Source organism: Artemia franciscana, chromosome 1, assembly GCF_032884065.1.
Source record: "Artemia franciscana chromosome 1, ASM3288406v1, whole genome shotgun sequence".
Taxonomy (NCBI): Eukaryota; Metazoa; Arthropoda; class Branchiopoda; order Anostraca; family Artemiidae; genus Artemia; species Artemia franciscana.
In genome coordinates, this window is record NC_088863.1 from 51,073,058 (window position 1) to 51,094,975 (window position 21,918).

At 33.6% G+C, this 21,918-nt stretch overlaps 1 protein-coding gene across 1 annotated transcript in view; it reads left to right on the forward strand.

The window, feature by feature from the left end:
* The window catches only part of LOC136031099 (actin, muscle), a 23,931-nt gene extending 16,170 nt beyond the window's left edge, over nucleotides 1-7,761 (forward strand). Inside the window, exons 6-7 of the mRNA XM_065710397.1 lie at nucleotides 3,534-3,696; nucleotides 7,126-7,761. Coding sequence (XP_065566469.1) covers nucleotides 3,534-3,696; nucleotides 7,126-7,352 — 390 coding nt within the window. The 3' untranslated portion in view covers nucleotides 7,353-7,761. The remainder of the gene's footprint in view (nucleotides 1-3,533; nucleotides 3,697-7,125) is intronic.
* Nucleotides 7,762-21,918: the final 14,157 nt, after the last annotated feature.

Below are 21,918 nucleotides of genomic sequence, written 5' to 3' on the forward strand. Positions count from 1 at the left end.
AGCTTCCCTCCCCATGGAAATTCTCTCGGTACAAAATTCTCCCCAGAAAATTCCTTCCCAGCGGAAACTTTCCGTACATTTCCAAATAACAAATACTACATACAGTATTTCAACCTTTTTATATATATTATACGTAACTTTTAACCCTTTCCCCAGGGGCTTTTTTGGGTCATTCGATCCCAAGAGGTACATTTATTAACCCTTTCAAATATGTTGAACAAAATGACAATCTCAGAATTTTTATCGGATGTTGTTGGAAAAAAATGGTGCGTATGAGGGGAGCTAGTTGCCCTCTAATCTTTTTGGTCAATTAAGAATGGCGCTAGAAGTTTTACCTTTCATTTAAAAAAATTCCTCTCTTGGTCTCCAAAGATCATTGGTTCGATCGCTCCTGGGGTAAAGAGAAAAAAACAACAACAAATAAACGTGCCCAAAAACCAGAAACCTGTACATCAATGTTCACTGATGCGCTGAATTTGGAGGTGTGATTTTTTACGATCATTTGACTTTTGAGGGTGTTTCCCCTCCCCCTTTTCGAAAATAAGTCAAGTTTTCTCAGGGTCCTAGCTTTTGATAACTAAAATTAAACTTATTGAACGCAATATATTTAGAATCGACATAAAAATCCAGCTCTTTTGATACATTAATTATTAGCCCAATTCCTTTTCTTAAAAGTTTCGGTTACTATTGGGCCAAGTCGCTCTTTCCTTACTGTTCGTTAAAACGACCCGTTTGATCCTACGCAGTTTCGAAAAATGTTAGAATGATGCATTATTTTGTTTTTGAAAGCTTTCAGTACCATCCAAAGGGTTTTTTCTTTGTCTCAATACTTTTCTACTCAATTTGTACACATAAAAACTGATTTTAATCACGATGGCAACTATGGCCTCATTCATAGATAGATTTTGCTATCACCAAGACTTACTTAGCACTAATTTGAGCAAATCTGAATTTTTGTAGAAGTTCTCAGTCAATCAAAAAGTTCTACAAAAACCTAATTGGCTCAAGTTAGTGCTAGCTAAATCTCAGAATTTGCGCAATCTCAATGTGATTGGGCCTTAACGTAAGGTGTAGCTAATTGAGGGAGCTACCCAACATGACTAAACCGATAAAACAAAATAAGTTTAAAGCACCCAAGTTTTAACTCACAAAATCGAACCAGTGAGTTTTGGTACGTCGGAATGACCTTGTCAAAGCTCTGAAGAGATTTACAATTTTTGCCATAATTTTCCTGTAGATAAATGAGAGGTCAAGAGACATATCAAACAATTCGTGGTAACGTTTCTAGTAAGGAGCGACCCGGCTCAATAGCAACCAAAACTCAAAAAAAATGGGGATATCAATAGCTACATCAAAAGAATTGCATTTTAATGCTGATGTTAAATATATAAGTTTAATCAAGTTTAGTCTTACACATCAAAAGTTACGAGCCTGAGAAAATTTGCCTTATTTTAAAAAATAGGGGAAAACAACCCCTAAAAGTCATAGAATCTTTACGAAAATCACACCATCAGATTCAGCGTACCAGAGAACCCTATTGTAGAAGTTTCAAGCCCCTTTCTACAAAAATGTGGAATTTCGTATTTTTTGCCAGAAGACAAATCACGGGTGCGTGTTTATTTGTTTGTTTTTTTTTTCCCAGGGGTCATCGTATCGACCAAGTGGTCCTAGAATGTCACAAGAGGGCTCATTCTAACTGAAATGAAAAGTTCTAGTGCCCTTTTTAAGTGACCAAAAAATTGGAGGGCACCTAGGCCCCCTCCCACGGTCATTTTTTCTCCAAAATCAACAGATCAAAATTTTGACATAGCCATTTTGTTCCGCATAGTCCAAAACCATAAAAACTATGTCTTTGGAATGACTTACTCCCCCACAGTCCCTGAGGGAGGGGCTGCAAGTTAAAAACTTCGGCCAGTGTTTACATATAATAATGGTTATTGGGAAGTGTAGAGCGTTTTCAGGGGATTTTTTTTGGTTTTGGGGGTGGGGTTGAGGGAAAGGAGCTATGTGGGAGGATCTTTCCTTGGAGAAATATGTCATGGGGGAACAGAAATTCAATGAAAAGGGCGCAGGAGTTTCTAAAATTACTATAAAAAAAACAATGAAAAAATAAACATGGAAAAGTTTTTTCAATTGAAAGTAAGGAGTAGCATTAAAACTCAAAACGAACAGAGATTATTGCGCATATAAGGGGTTCTAAAAATACTTTAGCATAAAGAGCGAGGTATTTAGGAGGAGATAAATACCTCGCTCTTTATGCTATAGTATATTTAGTAATTTCAACTATTTATTCTACGGCCATTCGGATTCAGTGGTCATTCTTAAGGAATTGGGACAAAACTTAAGATTTAGTGTAAAGAGCGAGGTATTAATAAGGGGACAAACCCTCTCATATACATAATAAAAATTTAAGAATATAAAAGTTTGTAACGTAAGCTAATTCTTAAGTTACGTATATTTCTTACTAATAAAAACATTAGTTAAAAATTAAAATTTATAGTTGCCTTTTTATGTAACCGAAAAATTGCAGGGCAACTAGGCTTTCCCCACCCCTTATTTCTCAAAATCGTCTGATCAAAACTAAGAGAAAGCAATTTAGCCAAAAAAGGAATTAATATGCAAGTTTCATTTTAATAACTTATGTGTGGAGAGCCCAAATCAAACATGCATTAATTCAAAACCGTTCAGAAATTACATAAAAAAAACCAGTTTTTTTAACTGACAGTAAGGAGCGACATTAAAACTTAAAACGAACAGAAATTACTCCGTATATGAAATGGGTTGTCCCCTCCGCAATCCCTCTCTCTTTACGCTAAAGTTCGACTCTTTGCCACAATTCTGCTTTTTAAAACAATTAAAAGCTTTAGCGTAAAGAGCGAGGGATTGCGGATGGGACAACCCATGACTATTCGCTTAGTATTGTCTTAAACCATCTTAATTGGTGAACAGGCTTGTCTTAATCGAGGATTAGTGGTAATAATCGTTCTTCAATTTTGGCAGTAACGTTAACAAAGTGAATAGTGCTAATATTCATAGAGTAGAAAAACACTTCTTTTTTCGTACTGATCTTCGTATTTGCACGAACAGAAACAAAATCCAAATCTGCTAAGCATAAATCTTCTAAGCCCAAAAATATTGTTGTTACTTTATAACCATTTATTTAAAGAGCCTTAATTGCTCTTAGATGGAGTATTTGTTTGTTCTTGATTGACTAATAACGGTGATAAGCATACTTCAGTTATAATTAATAGTATGATTAAGGTCAACAGCACTAAGGTAACAAGAACGCAAAAGACGCTCCCCATTCCTTATCACACCATTAAGCTAAGGTGTAGCATCCTTATGACCCTTATTATACCATTAAGCTAAGGTGTAGCATCCTTATGACCTTTGTTACACCATTAAGACGGGGACTTTCTTCGACTAAAGATCAAGCGTTTATCATACTTCCTTTAAGAGGTGGTGAGTATGCCATCGGAAACATCCAAAGATATCTACTTATCGGCAAATTAAGCAAGATTTTCCTTTCCTAGGTCATCACTATTGGTAATGAGCGTTTCCGTTGCCCAGAAGCCCTTTTCCAACCATCTTTCTTGGGTATGGAGTCATGTGGGATTCATGAGACGGTCTACAACTCCATCATGAAATGCGATGTTGACATCAGAAAAGACTTGTATGCCAACACTGTTCTTTCAGGTAAGCATTAAGGTTACATACTTGGTTAGCGATGTTACTAAACCAATCTTTTTCATTAAAAATTACTTTAAAATAATAGTCAAAAATAAGTATATGACTAATTAGGAATAAAGGTATAAAAGCCAAAAAACAACGGGTGTCCCAAAATAAAATAATAAAAACATATTAACAAAAAAAGTAAAATACCTACTTATAAGAATAATAAATTACTTTTAAGCCGAGAAACTGACTTGCAAGTATCAAAGTCAAAATGCTTAGGAGTCCCCAAGTATCTCTTTAAGACCCTAATTGCAAAAATGCAAAATTTATGGACATGTGTGTGTGTGTTTATAACTTTCTTTTTAGCTCTTTTTCGTTTTTTTGCCAGGGATGATTTTGTCGCGGCGGAGGTCAGACAATTTTGGGAGGTGTCTCAACCAAACAAAAATAACGAGTTGTAATGCAGTTTTTAAGAGCCAAAGAGATAGGAGAACAACTAGACTCCCTTCCGTACCTTTTATTGGCCCCTGTAACCGCTCAGGTTCGTTTATGACTTGACGACTATACCAAGCGACCAAAAATATCAACAACCAGCCATATAGCCATAAATTAACCAAAAAAGTAACCCACCGATTGCAGATAAATTCTATTGACAGTAAGTCCATCAAGAGTCGATATTGGATTTTCTTTTATGACTACTTAAGAAAAATAACTGAGGGATCCTATTGGTTGTTGGTCAGCCACCGACAAAAGGAAATCAAAACACAGCCATTCATTAAACAAAGCTGACTAATTTAAAGTAATTCCACTTTAACTCAAAGTATTTCAGTCTCTACAAATCTGCAGCTTTAGAAAAAAAATTTCAAGTTACGAAAAAAAAGATAACCACTTCTGCTGATCATCAAAACCAACAAACTAATAGTAAAATAAAAAAAAAATATTAAAAAGTTCATAGAACTTCAGTATCGATCGAGAAATAGAAATCGAGAAATGGGGAGGTCGTCGTGGAAGTAAAGCAGCATTTACTTATTGATGCCTTATAAGGGAAATGAAGCTTCCCTGGTAATGTTCAATGGAGACAAAGACTGGGGAGAAATATAGATATCTGAGGAGGACAATCGATAATAATCCAATAGATTAGAAAAAGGAATAATGAAGATTAATGATAAAGCAAAAAAGCTACAATCGATTCGGTAAGTATAAGCCAATGCTGCCAATGGACCCAATGCTTCTGGTCTACTTTTCTGTACTGTGTCGGGTCATAAAATGTGAGGTGTATTCCAAAGTCAATTATCAGTAATACTGATTACCAACTTTACCACATCTTACGACCATTAGCCAAAAAATGAAATATAGCAAAACTTTAGAGTTGCTTCCAGAGACTAATTATCAGCAATTAAAATCAATGACTTGTAACGACAAATTCTATACCTTGTATGCACACAGTAAAAAAATATTTTAAAATATTAGTTCTCTCTGTACTTATAATACTAACCAAATATGTTATTATTTAGTGTTTGAAAGGCGTGAACATAGTAAATTGATAATCATTGTTAATGAGAGCTTTCTTTTTGACAGCACCCTTAGAATCTAAAATACTTATAATACATAAAATGAGCTACCATTTAATCCATTTTCCGTATATTGTAAAACGAATTCCTTATAATTATGTTTCCTTATGTCTTACGACAAAAATAATAAAAAACATTGAATCATTATTGCTAGTAGATTGGCTAGAGAGCGCAACCATAATGCTTTCACGTCTTTAGTTGTTTGTGCTTAATTGCGTACAAGATTATGCATTTTGTCCTTAATTCTTAAGATTGTAAGAAAATTATTTCATAGTATTTATTCAAGCTATTTATTGATATTTTTCTATTCCATTGTCTTTATGGCTGCTTGTCACCAACAAACAACAAACCATTTTAGTGAAAAACCTTTAAATGATAATAATATCATAAAAATTCAACATTGAAAATTTTTCATTTGTTTTATGTCTAGGAAAGAAAGGTAATTTTCCCCGCCATGTATTGCGTTTCAAGTTGAAGCTAGGATTTATGAAGCCCGTCTAAAGTAGCCTCTAATCGAAATGTTTATTATATAAATAATTATAAAGAGCTTATTATATAAGCATAAGGAAATTATTTATAAAGTTAATACTTAATAATGAATCTTGTTCATTATTAACAGCAGCTCCAATGATGGTGGATTTTAAAATTTCATAAAAAGAGAAACAATCTTAAGCCATAACACAAAAAAAAAACAACCGTATTGATATTTAAATCATCATTTGCAAGGGAATCAAAAAGTTTTTTATGTATGCCGTAAATCAAGTATATAAATTTATGCCCGCAAATTAGTTCCTAAGTTCACTGCCATATGTGCTGTTATGAGCAGTGCATTCAGCGAACTAGGAAACAAACACAGAACCGAATCTCATTGATAGCATTTATTTCTGCTGCAACGTACTTCGTTGGTGAAAAAAAATGACATTCTTCATTGTGAAATGTTAAACAAATGAGAAACAAGATTAACACTGTAAACTGAATATTTAAATTGAATTTGCGCTTCAATATAGTTTGTAAATGAAGAGCTTAGGCCACTTACGAGGGTAAAAATCTGCATCCCGACAGAATTTGGAACCTCCAACAAAAAGTTCGAAATTAATCTTTTTCGTTTGATGAAAAAATACAAATATTATGAAATTTGATTTACTTCACTTTTCTATAGAATAATATATTCACCATCGGTTTGAAGAAGTTATACTTCCTCTTCGAAAAATAATGGACGTAAACCCCAGTTTTTTCGGGAGGTTTTGAGACCCCTTCTCCTACTTGAATTCATAAGAACCTCCTCATGATAGCTAGTCTTGTTAAAATTAATTTTTATGACTCTTAAGCTACAAGTAAATTACAGCGTTAGAATGAAGCAGAAACTGCAAAAAAATTCTCCCCAAAAATAAAATTCTGTAACCATTTACCGTCAAGGATGTCTTGACGGTAAATGTGGGTGGAGGGATTGTATCTATCACAATACAGTAGGAAGTGTAATTTTTCCAATAGGAATATGTATTTTTCAAAGAGGATATCAAGAATATACTGTTTGTAGGGGGAGGAGGGATATTGAGTGAGGGGTTAATTCCCTCCCCTTTTCTTTAAATAAAGGTCCTCTGATACCGATCCGCATGAATAATAAAGCTGTTTGCACTCTTCTTAGAATACGGAGATACAAATCAGTTTTTAAGTTTACTTTTCTACAGATTAAGCCCATCGGGGATTAGAATCGAAGTCCTCATCTATGCTTCTCCAAACCAAATTCTGGGGCAAAACGCAGTTTAATAGAACTGAACATGTCTAGTTTGGTCTCAAAACTGTTTCTAGTGCGAAAGTACAAACCTTAAAATAATCAAAAAAGTAACAAAAAAATATTTATGAACTATTTTTCTTCTAGGTGGCACCACAATGTACCCAGGTATTGCTGACAGAATGCAAAAGGAAATTACCGCTCTTGCCCCATCTACCATCAAGATTAAGATCATTGCCCCGCCTGAGCGTAAATATTCCGTTTGGATCGGTGGCTCAATATTGGCTTCTCTTTCTACCTTCCAACAGATGTGGATCTCCAAACAGGAATACGACGAATCCGGACCAGGGATTGTTCACCGCAAATGCTTCTAAACGTCTTGTTATATACTTTGTCCTTTACTTTTACGCTTTTTCCATCAAAAGCGTAATCGGTGAAGTGAGATCCAGACTCTATTCAAAAATGGAATAAATTTTTTAGGGATTATTTTCAGTTGTCTAAGAGGATTGGAAGCGGTGTTGACATAGTCGCCAGAGCTAGTTAAGTGGGAGTATTAGAGCACCATACGCCCATTTTGGACACGGTGCATAACCAATGCCGTTTCTATTCAACTTTGATCTTTTGATTTTTTTTTTCTGTTTTTGTTTTTGTATGTTGAGTGAAGTTAATTTTGGACTGAAACATAAGACACACTGCCAAATAAAAAATGAACGAGCTAATGATGAAACTAACCGTTCTTCATTTGGAATTAAGAATGTCCGTAATAAAAGTTTCTAAAAGCAATCCATTTTAACTATATCAGAATTAATAATTTGGTAATTTTTAGTCAAAGACTCCTGATTTGGCACTTGAAGGCAGGCACAGTTTTACAAACCAGAATGTTTGAAAACCAAAACAAGAGAAGGGCTTATATGGGTCACAAGCCCCACAATCGCCTACGCTTGTTCTAATACCAAGGACAGTGACAATTTAATCTGAATTTTTGAATTGGTTGAGTGGAAACTTGCACACCCACAAATGCCTTAAAAATACCTTGAATTCACTTTTTAATGAAAAAAATATATATGCAGTTATTGATAGTAACAGGCCCCAAATTAAGAAAAAGGATAATATCGGTGGAAAATCAGGAAACTGGAATTCTAAAATCATATGGTACCAAACACGCTAAGACGAAAAGCGTAGCCAAATTTAAATATTTAGTTCTACTTGTTACGTTGAAGGTGGCAATACCGCCAATAATGTGGTAGTACCTGGAAAAATTTGTGGTAGTACCTGGAAACAATATAATTTGCTTTCATCAAGACTTTATTGGTGATGAAATCATCAGATAAAATATCAGATGAAAACCTATCAAAAGCCAAAAGGAGTCAATTTGGATTCAATGTGCTGTGTTTCAGAATAAGAAGCTTTTCAGACCAGAAAATTCGGAAAACCCAGGTTTTCAAATACAAATAGGCCTAAGATAGGTACATGGGGGAGCAAAAAATTATATATTTTCATGTCCTTGGTATTTAAAGGCATTTGATTCTGAATCACTCAAGAGCTTTTCTCTTAATGAAATTCTACAAATGGAAGTAAAGAGCTAAATCAAAACTTAAACGACATAAAATTACTGTTTCACAGCTTATGCAACGTTCATCGTACAGCTAACGCATGATATTTCTGTATATTTATGGAATTTTGAAAAGATAACACAAACATAACAATATAAGATTTTTGTAAATTATATACATAATACGCTTTAATAGCTTTGTTTTACAATAGAAAATGAAGTAGTTTAGTATGTTGGGATGGTTGATTTGGAGCTTGTTGATTTAAATTTTGTGTAAAAATTAGAAGTGAAAGTATTTGGATAAAGTTGGGATTATAGATTGGCCTCAGATATTCGCATCGTATATAAAAAAAACTCTAGAACTTAATTTTGAAAGACACCAAAGCACATTTTAATCGCTAAACCTAACATTACTAGTTATTGATATTGAGACTGATGTGTATATTATTTGAGGCAGTCAGGTAGATAAAAGTTGGGTACCCAGCGAAGCAATAGTTGTTCTACTTTTTAGGTTTTAGCTTAGCCCTCTACCTTCATTCAAAACTTAGATTTAAAAGTTTTTTTTTTATTTTTTTAGTATAAAAAACGAGCTTAGAAAAATATCTTTGTCTAACTTTGAAATAGGTTAACGTCAGTTTTTGTTAAAATAGGCACTAGGTTTCACATCGAGAAGGTGAAGATAGAAATTCGGTTCGTTATGACATATCTCTCTTAAGTTACATCCTGTTTGTTTTTTTTTAAGTCCGTAGTCACTTAGAGTATAGCAGCAGGAAAATTTGCACAAAATTGTCTTAAGTTCGAGTTCTTGATTTTACTACACAATCTTTCATCAATTTCATGCATTTTTGCTCTACCGAAAAATGGCATATTTTTGGCCTCAAGGGGTATGAGTCTGTCCTTATGAGGCACATAGATAGAGGAAATCAGATTAGTCAAAGCAGAAACAACACGCGTAAAGAGCACAAAAACAATGAGAAAAAAGAAATATCTTTCGGTATCCACATGTGCAGCATCTGCCCTGTACTTCAACAATGGGTTTTCAGAAAACCCACTTCTATATCTCCAAGAAAATAATAGAGCTAGTTGAACAAAACTTACATGAGTTAGCACAAATTTTTTGTAGCACGGTTTTATTCTCGACTTACAAAAATTAGTGAAACTTCCATCCAAACAAGCTCATCCTGATTACTTGTGACCTCTGTGGGAAAGAGAAAAGAAAACATAAAGGTTGCACTACCCATCCTGAAATACGATTTTCAAGATGGGGAGGTACAAGTCATCAGTATAGGGCCTTAGACCACAAAAACAAAATCGATTTTGGGATCGATAAAAATTGCATTTTTGGACATTTGGCCTATTGTGGCCTAAGTCAATGTTTTACAGCCCAAAAGGGAAGACAAATGTGAATTGTTGAGATCCGATCTCTTTCATTGCCTAAAAAGGCCACTAGATATTATGATTTCCGTGTAACTGAGCCTTTCCCAATATTTTGCTACCACATTATTTGATGCAATAACTCCTGAAAAAAAACCATTGCTGCCCATGAGCAACATGCGATTTTCCTCTGTTGATCAAGATGTGGGACTGTAAATCCACTGTGGAAGATGGTTGTCAGTGGTTATTTCAGTGGTGTGCTATAATTTCGATTGGACGTTATTTTTAAGGATTTTCAACCTCTTTAAGTAGTAATAAACCACTGTTTTGTTCAATCTGAATGTTTTTATTCTGAAATTTACTGATCTATTTTCTTACCGATTTTAAAATCTGGGACATGGTTTTTTTGCAGCCAAGATAATCAGATAGAAAACACTAGAGGAAAATTGAGGCAGATCTGCATTAAAGGTCACCTTTTTTTCTGAAATTTGATCAGATTTCTATGACATCGAGCAGAGTTTCATCCGATGCACAACACCGATAAAATCGAGAAAAAGATCTGGATAAATAACTAGATGAAAATACGGCAATTTTAATGAACTATCCGTCATGCAACATGCATATAACAAAAAAAAATGAGAATAAAACGTCTTAAGACTTTGATAAATCAAAATCTTCTTTACATTCCTCTATGCAATACCTTCATTGTCATCAGATTTTTAATTATACGGAAGTACAGGTTCCCAGTGAGCCACCCACTGGCAAGAAACTACAAACCCCAAAAAGAACTGCAATATTGCCAAAAAAGTTGGCAAAATTGACGAATAATTTGAAAAACGAGAAATTTGCCAAAATAAATTGGCAAGATTGACCAATAAAGACTACAAAGTTGTTAATCTATCTATAGCTGATGAAAGAAACGCCAGCAAAACAGTTCCAGTGCAAATGACAGCAGATTTTTTTCAACCACAATTTTTATACATTTATAAAACGAAAAGTTTTCTTGGGAGAATTCCATATATATCTGGAGATGTTCCTTTGAGGGAGACATAACCTTGTTGATATACACAAACGTATACACAATATATACGTTTATATATACGTATACACAAATATACGCAACGTATCAAAGAATAACAACTTGCCTTCAAAAGTTTTCCTTTGGAAACCTTCTGTGTTTTACCTAATAAGAGTAATACCAATAATAAAAGGTTGAATAGACAATTTTTTTTAACAACAACAACATATAAATCTCCATGTTTATTGGATGCTGGCATATTTCATATCAGTTTTTGACCTGGAAGTTTTTTCAGGTTAATGCTCGTTTTAACTTTTTTCAGGCTTAAGTTTCTCTTTTTGAGCTTTTATGATTTTTAGTCATATTCAAAGAGATTCGTTTAAAATTCTACTAAAGGTGGAACAACCTAATTTTCACCTCCTGAACTCTTAACAATCTATGCCATATTACAAAACATAATAATCATATAAATATTTATCTATATTTTCAAACTTGGGGTAAACTTTGCAAAACAATGACAGCTTATGAAATTCTTATTGTAGAAGTAATAGCTAATTAAACTTCATTTAAGATACTTTATACTGGATTAGGTAACCAAATTTTTATCTTTAGCTTCATAGATTTAAAATATTTGTAATAAAGACACATAGTTTTTTCAAAATTTTCCATTTGAACGCGTATACTCTCAAACAATTACATACAATATTACTTTTATCTACCACTTAACTTTGACTTAAATCGGGAACGAAGAGACATTAACCGCTCCAAGTCTAAAATAATTGAAAATAGTGGCAAAAAAAATCGATTATGGGGGAAATTCAATTTTCCAGTTTTTACTCTTCCACTCTGTCAAAATATTATGATGAATTGTCCTTAAATTCACATATGTTGGCGCTATTTAATTACATAAAAATTTATAAATGGGTACTACATTTCAAGTGTTGCTTACTTCTATTGGCATTTACTTTATCTACTTTGTTGACCCTGTGTTGACATAAATAAAATTTCTTTTATTAAAAATATTTTGGCTTTTATTCAAACGTAAAGTCTTTTGTTTAATGTTTGCCTCTTATTTCAAAGATGGACAATATATTTTAGTTCTTGTTTATACATTCTTGGAATTTTTAAACAATTTGCTGTTTGGCCCTTTCCTTATTTTCCAAAGTAATTCACTTTTGTGCTTTACAACACTGACGAAAGGGAAGCATGTTTTAATTCCTGAACAATCAAAAAGTTGACATATTTCTAAATTATATCAAAATTTACAAATACTGGCAACATTTAATCCCACCAAAATCAAATTGTATTTTTAAAGTATATGGGGGGGGGCTCAGTGTCTTCAATGAATAAATAAATTGGCAATTTCAATGAAAATACCACACTAAAACAGGCATTTTTCATAATATGGGGGGGGGCATAAAATGAACTTTTAGACTGGTTGAATAGTAAATATGCAAGCTTTTATACTGAATAATTTCTATTCGGTTTAAGCTTGAACTCTGCTTCTTACTTACAATTAGAAGGCTTTTTTATTGTAAAATCAAGGGTGACGTCAATGAATCCTTTCGTGACGTCATGTTTGATGTCAAAAGCAATTCAAGTAGTTCTTACAATTAAAGTCTCGCTTGTCTCTTTATGGCTGACCATGTTGTGCCTAAAATAAGGATTTAAATAGCTGAAATGCAATGAAAGCATTATATGGCTGAAATGGTAATATCTAGCATTAAGTCTTATAATAACACAACAAGTTTAAAAGAGATTTGCCTAGCATTATGCTTAAATTAAGCACTATGTAGCTAAAAGAAGCATGCATTGCATTAATCTCTCAACGAGGTATAGAGGAGCAATATGTGGCTGAAATGGTTAGACCTAAGATTATGCTCTATATGAGCACTAAATAACCGAAAGGGTTAGGCCTGATACATGTTTAAAGAGCTATCCCTAGTATTATGCTTAAAATAAGCACTATATAGCTAAAAGAAGCATGCATAGCATTAATCTCTCAACCAGTTATACAGGAGCAATATGTGGCTGAAATGGTAAGGCCTAACATTATGCTCTATATGAGCACTAAATAACTGAAAAGGGTTAGGTCTACTACATGTTTGAAAGAACTGGCCCTAGTACTATACTTAAAATAAGCACTATATAGCTGAAAGAGACATGCCCAGTCAGCAGCAGATCCAGGGGAAGGGCAGGGGGATGAGGTGGAGCGATGTGTGCACACCCCCTCCCCTGACGAAGTTGTGTATTTGCGGTTGGGACCGCTTGCTCTGGTTTGGGTTAAGACGAAAGCTAGTTTTTGTAATTTGTTTCTAAAAGTCGAGTTTTTAATGAATTATTAATTATTAAGACTGTTTCTTTTTGAAACAATGTTTCAGTTACTTTGTGCGGTCACTGTTAGATTTTACTAATGATGCATACCGCCAAAATGTATTTAATTAAACTTAGGCTTATCAAGGGAATCTGTACGTATTACCACTAGCCAACTGGGAATCGAAAATCTTCATTTCGTAATAACAAGGAGGGGAATTTGAAATCCTAACTTCTTTGGGCTGTCGAAATGATATTTCAGGATTCTGCTGTCACAACGGGGCTGAAAAGCAAAATATTTACTTCTTTTTACAGTCAAAAATTTGTTTTCAAGTCTTGCTATTGCACTGAGGCGAAGAAATTGATATCATTACTTTTTTTTGGCTGTCTTTTTTTGTTTTTTGGTTGGCTTTTTTTTGTGAAGCGAGGTGGTTTTTACAACATTTTCGTTTTTTCAGGGAATTTTTATAATAGAAAGTAAATGCATAAGATGTGCAAAAATTATTAATTTAAATGTTTAATGGTGGCCACTTTCCTGCTTATTTTCATGTAATTAAAACTCAGCATTATATGACATATCACTTCCTCTGTTCATCCAGAAACATTAAAATAAAGCCCAAATTCTTTAGGACTTTAATAAAGGTTCGTAGAAGTATATACTTAAAACTAAGTATATGAGTCGAAACACTCCTTCGAAGGTCGGAGTAATCATTTAAGAAGGACAGATTTTAGAAAAATTGTTTATAAAACAAGGCAAATAATTATGTGTTTGTTTTTGTTTGTTTTTTATCTAGCTGGTACAGATGGGTTTCTGAATTCTCAGTTTGAATTAGTGGAATGGCATCGATTTTTTTTCAAACATTTACTAATAAAATGTCGATAAAAAGTGGAAAGTCACACAACTTGAGCTAACCAAGGAAACAGAATGCAACTACAATATTACTTCAGAATTTCTAAACTTCTCAATACCAACCAGTCACAAAATATAGTTATGTTTTTGTATAGGGCTTGCATATATTTGTCCATAAAATTGTCTAAACTGCTATATATACCGCAAGGGAGTTTAAACTTATTTTGATACATGCCATCCAATCGTGTTTCCACGATTAGTTGTTTATAAATCAAAATTTTTACACGACAATTCTCTTACTTAATACTCACTCTGAGTTAAAATTTCAAACTTTTATGTTTTTACTCAACAGACACATCGAGATTTAAACTGAATTGAATATCTGAAAATCTGAAGATTAAAAAACTTTAATTAGAAGTTTACCGCAGCTTGAAACCCTGAAAATTCACCAATCTATACCTATCAAATACAAAATAACAAAAACATAGTTATTTGTTTTTTAAGGAGTATTTCGACTCATATACTTAGTTTGAAGCACATACCTACATGTATCTTTATTAGAGTTCATATTTTTCTGACAAATTTGGTCTCTATTCGAATAATTTAGGATGAATAGAAGAGGAAATATTAACGAATAGCTCTAAACTGACAGGACTCTAGACTGACAGGACTACCCATTATAAACATTCACCATAATATTGAGGTAGACATCGACCGTGTAATAAATAGATATGGCAGGAGCGGAAATATAGAAATGGACTTTTTCTTATAAAATTATCAATTCTGTAATTTAAGTGAAATATATTGAACTTTAAAAGTGGAAAGATAAGCTACGTTGTTATGAAATGTAAAATTTTGATTCGTAAATTTTTGAGATTTCATCAAAGTTGACACTGCTTATTAAAACACTATCTTTAAAAAGGAACAGTGATTTGTTAATGCTTTATTGCCTGCATTTAAAACCTTCATTTTAAATGTCTTCTATGAATTTCTATCTCTTCGTTCTGTTTTTCTTGATGCACCCTAAAAGAACTAGTATTTAATGTTTAGTATATCTTTTCGAATATACAAGTTGTATTTTCATCCTCATTTTCTACTCTTCATTGCTATCATAGTCACTAGGTGATGCCACACACTTAGGCGATATACTAAATGGTTTGACCTACACAAATTGTCACAAAGAGCGCATCACTCCAAAAGATGGTTCAAGACCAAATTTGTTTTCACAATAAAAAGCTTAACTCACTCGCTATAGCGGTCAGAAGTGCAAAGGCAAAAAATTATGCAGAAAATATCAGATATCATGTTTTTTTTACAGATGGTGAAAAGCTTTTTTTTATGGCGGAGTGATTTTATAACTTACTATTTTTGTATCAGTATTTTTATAAGATTTTAATTTCAACAGATTTATCAGAAATTTAACCATCACCAGATTTTATATTAAATTTATGACCATTTCCATTACGTACCTACGACATACAATTAATGAGGTTCCCTTTAAATTGCGGGTATTTCATTGTTGGCAAGTTTATCGAAGCAACCTATTATGCATCCCCCCCTAAGAAAATCCTGGATCCACCCCTGTGCCCAGCATTAATCTCTGAACAAATTAAACAGGAGCAGTATGTCGCTAAAATAGCAATTTTTAAATTCTTCTTCCCCTAGAATTTATTTAATCCAGAAAGTCCAGAATAACATTTCATACTTGTCTTAATTAAAACTATCATAATAACACTAATAATTGTACTTGATTAAAAAATAACAGCTATAATCATATAATTACATAATAATTATAAAAAAAATAATAATTGTAAGTGAATCTTGGCCTCCTTGATAAAATGGAAATCCAGTAAATTAACTGAAACAAAAAAAAGGTCTATTTTTCCCTAAGTCTTCTTTTTAAAAACACATTTCTGAATGATTTAAATAATGTAATAATTATTGCGTTATAAATATCGATTCTTTTGAAGCTAAATATGGAGCTCTAAGTTTTGACTGCAGGCTTCGAAAGACATAAGTTTAAGCAAAAACAACAATAAATCCAGACTTCCGAGTAGAAAAAATTATTCATAAGAGCCATTTACTACTCGTTGACAATACGGTTGTGATAATCAAAAGGCGAAAATTTGCCATTGTGGCCAAAAAAATTATGTATGTGTCATGGGTAAACTCAGCACGATGAATCGAATAACTGGCGCATGTCTCTTTTTTATCAAGTCTTATTAAATTCAGAATGACAGAAGAGGATTATCTTATGGAGTTATAACATATGGACAAGGCATTTGTCTCCTTTCTTGTCAAGGGAAAAGGAGAAATACGCCAGAAAGTGGAATAATTTTGAATTCACTCGGAATTCTTGAATTGGATTTATACCACTAAAGAGCATAAAAAGTTGGTTCAAAATAGGTTCCCTTTATCTCCACTAGCCTTATCCTTCAGAGCGAAAACAGCCAACAATATTTTTTCCGCTTTTGGCTCTCCTGTAAAGTTACAAAAATGGCGCATATCACAATTGCAATTATTACAGCCGAATATATAACTATACATACATGAACGAAACAAAAAGAACGTAGGAAACAATACGTGAAGCAAAAGAAGAAACGAATCATGTAGCACAACTTTTTAAGTGAGTATTCATATTACGTGCAAGTATCTGTTCAGCACAAACAGGACATGAATAAAACGTTTCATTTTCATCTGATAGCCCTACTACATCCCATAATTCTTCAGTATCATCTGCAAAATCACCCGTAATTTCAATTTCATCTTTTTCATCCTCTTTAATACATAAATCCAAACGAGCATTAATCGCATTTACTAATACTGACTGGTTACACACTGGGCATGAAACTTTACTTTCACAGATGACAGTGTTCGTTTGAATTGATATTTGTTTTCCTAATCCTGTAACCTCATTTTCATCATCACTTTCAGAAGCAAGGAAATATATTTTCCTCTGTCTCTTTATTTCACTGGCTCCTCCTTGTTTGCTATTATTAAATTTCACAAGGTGCCCATTCTCATTTTTAACTTTCAACTTGTTGTCGTTCTCAATGCTAATCTCCAAGTCTGAAAAACTACTCTTTCTTTTGAAGTCAGTTCCCATTGTTACTACATCTCGTCTAGAATTATCCAAACAAGAGTTTTTCTTAATACTTTCCTCCTGCTTATTCTTTTCAAGTTTTTTAGACTATTTACTCAGATTTTTGTTTCTGAGTCATCCCTGTTTTCAATACTTCCCCAATTTTTTATCACTCCTTTTATTTTAACTACGTCTCCTCTTTTCACTAAGTCTCTTTTCAGATTATTCAATCCAGGAGCAGGTTTATTAGTTTTTCTAGTTTGTACTCTGTCCGTTTTTGAGGATCTCCATAAGTCACTATCCTTTCATGGATACTATTCTTTTTACACACCCTTTTGGATCGGAATTGCCGCTCTTCGTCTCTTTTCCGCTCTTATTAATTCCTTCATCCCGTTCAAAACAACCTGCCCTAGAAGTACTGTTCAAATCTGTTTACAACCTAGACACTCTTGTGTCAGTGCCACCTAACACATGACCTTGGCCGTTGGGTGTTTTCTTCTGATTGGCATCCATTTTATTTTGGCACTACCTCCTGCTTCGGCATTATTAGGATTATTAGCTTTCTTTTAGGAACTTGATGAACTGGAGTTAGGAGAGGAGGCTGATTTATTACCATTTAGATTTTGACTAGTATCTTTCTTGCTGAGAGAAGAGAACTTTCAAATATCGATAGTTGTCTCTGTTTTCTGAGAGCCTGAAATAGGAACACACAAGATCAATAAGCGAAAAATTTTGTATGATATTATATCATACAAGTACCCTTTTTAACCCGAGATGTAAATGGGATTTGTAAATGAGCAGCTATAAATAAAACTAGTTCAAATCTAGGGTAAGTAATTGCTTTTCAGACGATGATTTCTTTAATGTTTAGCCAAACTCATGTCAAAGAAAATGAACTGAAGAAAGATTTATGTAGTTTTTGGTATTATAGCCTCTAATATCAACTAAAATAGTGCAGTTTTAATCTAGTTTAAATTTCAGAAACTCGTATGGAGAAGTGCATAAATTTACAAAAAGAATGAGTAGTGAAGTAACCCTGCAAGTTCACACACCCTAGTGCTGTTTAGTGGACAGTTATAATTAATGACAATAAAAAAGTTGAAGAAAGTATTTGCCAAAGCCAAAAAAACTAGCAGAGGAGGAAAGTAATGAACCATACAACCTACCTTTCACAGAAGAGGAATTGAAACCTGTGATACAGAAATCTCCTGAAGCAGCCAAAATGCCTGGTAGTATCCATTCAGTTTTGCTAAAGAAAAATCTTCCAATTAGATGGAAATAGAAGTTATTACGGCTTATAATATGTTGTAAGAAAAGATACGACCCCTAGTGATACCAAAGTAGTGATACCAAAATCTGGCAAAAACAATCCAATTGAAAACCAGCCGTTTATAATATTGCTGCCAGTTGTTGGAAAAGTTAGTCAAGCAAAGACCGGTTTACATTTTGGAGAAGACCCAAATTCTCCAGAACATCCAAAACGGATTTTGGCAAGGGTGAATTACATTTTACACTCTTCTAAGCATATTGAGAAATACAGTATATGCATCGAATAAAGGAAAAGTTATAATACTGATATTTTCTAGATGTAAAAATGTGTGTGACACCATTGTCAACAGACTCTGGCCTAGCTGATTGAAAACTCCGCAAAATGAAATATTTTAAAGGCCCTCCAAAAAAGGCAATAAACACTGATCACACATGTAATTTTTGTGGTAGTTTTTTGGTCTTGTCTACTTCCTTAAGTAGTTTTTTGTCTGGAGAAAAATTATTTCCTATTTCAGGAAAATTAATCAAAAACTCTGGGATCGCTTTTTGCGGGGCTGTTTAAGTTAGCGTCAAGGAAAATTCCACCTCCTATTCCCTTATTTATAGGTATGCTTATTGTTTTTTTTTCTGTTGTTACCTTTCACTTTATCCCTGTAATTGTTTTTTTTTTCAGGTTTTGCTGCATCATTATTCAAATTTTTTTGTGACCCCTGTAAGCGATGTGGGCGTCATTTACAAAACCTATTGCCACCTACTTGGCGAGATGTTAGAAGCATGGAACCATACCACGAAAAATACCGATTGTTATTTTAAAAAACCATGTCTATATGTAGTGTATTTTATTTAATTTGTTGACTAAAACTGTCATTTTAGTCAATTGTTCAGCCTGGCGTGCTACTGTATATACATGTATATACAATCAATGAAAAAAGGATAAACACAAATTTAGCCTGGAGATTTGATCTTTGTATTAAATACAGACGCAGTGTAGTAAAGGAAATTTAAAGAAAAGAAGGATAAAAAATATTTTATAATCATTTTTCAAGAACCCAGTGTTTTCAAAAATGATTTAGTTAGAAAAAAAAGAAATATTTTGTTATTAATTCTTTTGCATAAACTTAGTAAGAGCTCTCTTAAGGTTTGTTATTTCAAAGCTATGAAGCTAAAGATATGTCAAGAAATGGGGTCGGGAAATCCGCCAAACATCAAGAGAATACGCCAATTATACAAAGTATGGAAAAACCTTTGTCATCTTAAGACTTTAGACTTTAGCCTTTCGCTTAAGTAGACTCTTTGATTTCAGCTTTTAGCGTCCAATTAATAGAACTTGTGTAAAATTACAAGAAAGCTGTTTACATAAAAAGCTATATTCAATTTTCACTAGTATTTAGAATTTGTAGGGGTCTTTGTACAGACGAGGATTGAATCACTAAGGTAGTTAGCTGGCAAAACCTTTCCTAACTATTTAGAAAAACTAGCAGCACCGACGGTTCCTCATTGCAAATGTTGTCTTTATTGTATTCCTAAGAATTTTTACTGTGCAAATAAATTAAATTAAGTGAGAATGTTCATGCTTTTCTTTCTTTTTTTCTGGCACGCTATATTAATATTCACAGATTCTATGAAATACATTCTTTCTACATTTTTGATGGTGTTTCCAAAGCTTTCCAAAGTGATAGTGAATAGATCCGTATAAAGGCCTTTTTTAGTTTGTGTGGGGGGGAGGGAGGGGGACACTGAGCGGATTAGATTATGATGTTACACGATGAAAACTTTGAAGAAAGCTAAAGTATTACAGTAGTTTCATGTAATATAGGTTTAAGTCATTTCACGACATAAGCTACTTAATGAAAGAATGTAAAGTAGTCTGCATTGGTAACCTAAAAATAGTCCATTAATTAGAACCTATTCCTAGCCAAGTTATCTGTGATGGGCTACCTCCTCATACTACTACTAACTACTCGCGGTAGCATCAAATCGCCTGAGGCCAACACAGCTACGTACGCTCCTCCTCTATCCAAATCTATTCAAAGCCTCCCTCTTTACACCCTTCCAGGAAGTTCCTATTTCTCTTAAATCTCGTTATGACATCCTCCCACCCCAACAGCAGATGCCCTGCTTTCCGTTTAGCCCTAGATGGTTGGTTGAAAAGGACAATCTTCGGCGATTTGTCATCTTTCTTCCACATCACGTGCCTTCAGGGGCGGATCCAGGGGGACCTGATCCCCCCAATATTTTTCTGGCACCCTCATTCCTATTCCCATTCCGTTCTGTTTTCTTTTTTTTTACTCTTTTTCAAGTAAACTTGTCAATTTGGTCAATTATTCGTAGCTTATTTACCCAATTAACAACAAAAAACAAAGCTTTCCTATGAACGTAAAGAGTAAAGTTGAAACTTGAAACGAACAAATATTATTTATCTTCAGCCGGTTCAGTATATATCTCAAAAATTGGCATAAAGATCTTTGATTGCTGCTAGCTTCCGCCTATTTTACGAACATGGAAACTCATGTTTCGATGAATCAGTTTTTCTTTGTGTTACCAGGTAAACGTTCGGTAACACCAGGAGTTATAGCTATTTGTCAATTCACAATCTAACAATAGATTAAAAAGTAACTTTGTAGCTAAAAGTTCAAAATGGATAAAAATAAAATAAATCTGGACACGAGCACAGATTGATAAGAGACGAAGACTGATGACTGAATGTGGAAGGGGATCGAAGGATATTTCCAGATATTTTAGCAAAATATCCTGAAATCGAAAGGTAAGTTTTGACTAATAATAAACCCTCTCCCCCTCAAAAAATTCTTAATTTTAGTTTTGTGACTAATTAAATAGCGAATGGCCCAATAGGGCTTTCGCATAAAAAAAAACTATCTATCTATTTATTTTTATTATATAGCTAATTTGGTTAAAATTAGATGAATAAAAGACTTAAAAGCAATTTAGGCTAGGAACAGATCCATAGGGTCGGAGGGGGCGACCCTCCCCCCAAAATAATTCTTGGGGGATACTTCTTCACCCATATTCCGTTCTTTTTTCTTTTTTAATCTTATATAAAATAAACTTGTCAATTTGGTGCCCACCTTGAGTCACATTGACGCCCTTGGTTCAGTGGCCCTCGTGCCCAAGATTTTGCTCTTGATCTGTTAGAGATTTAGACATGAAACTGCTCGCTTTATCAGTTTACGAATCATTTCTTCATAAAATTATATGATAAACCTCGTTTTCGGGGAAAATTAATCATATAATTAAACTTGCGTGCTAGTTGAAGTACTAAAACTGAGGATAGATCTACAGATTGTGCTTTCTTTTTTTCTTTTTTTGGCAGATTTTTTTTATTCTCTTTCTTAACAACCCGTCGATTTAAAGTACGATGTCCGGGAGTCATTAATGGGGGGTATGATAAGGATGGGTCACGGGAGGGGAGACACATTATAAAGGGGGTTTAGGGAAATGTTTTGAATATTTGAGTTTGCTGA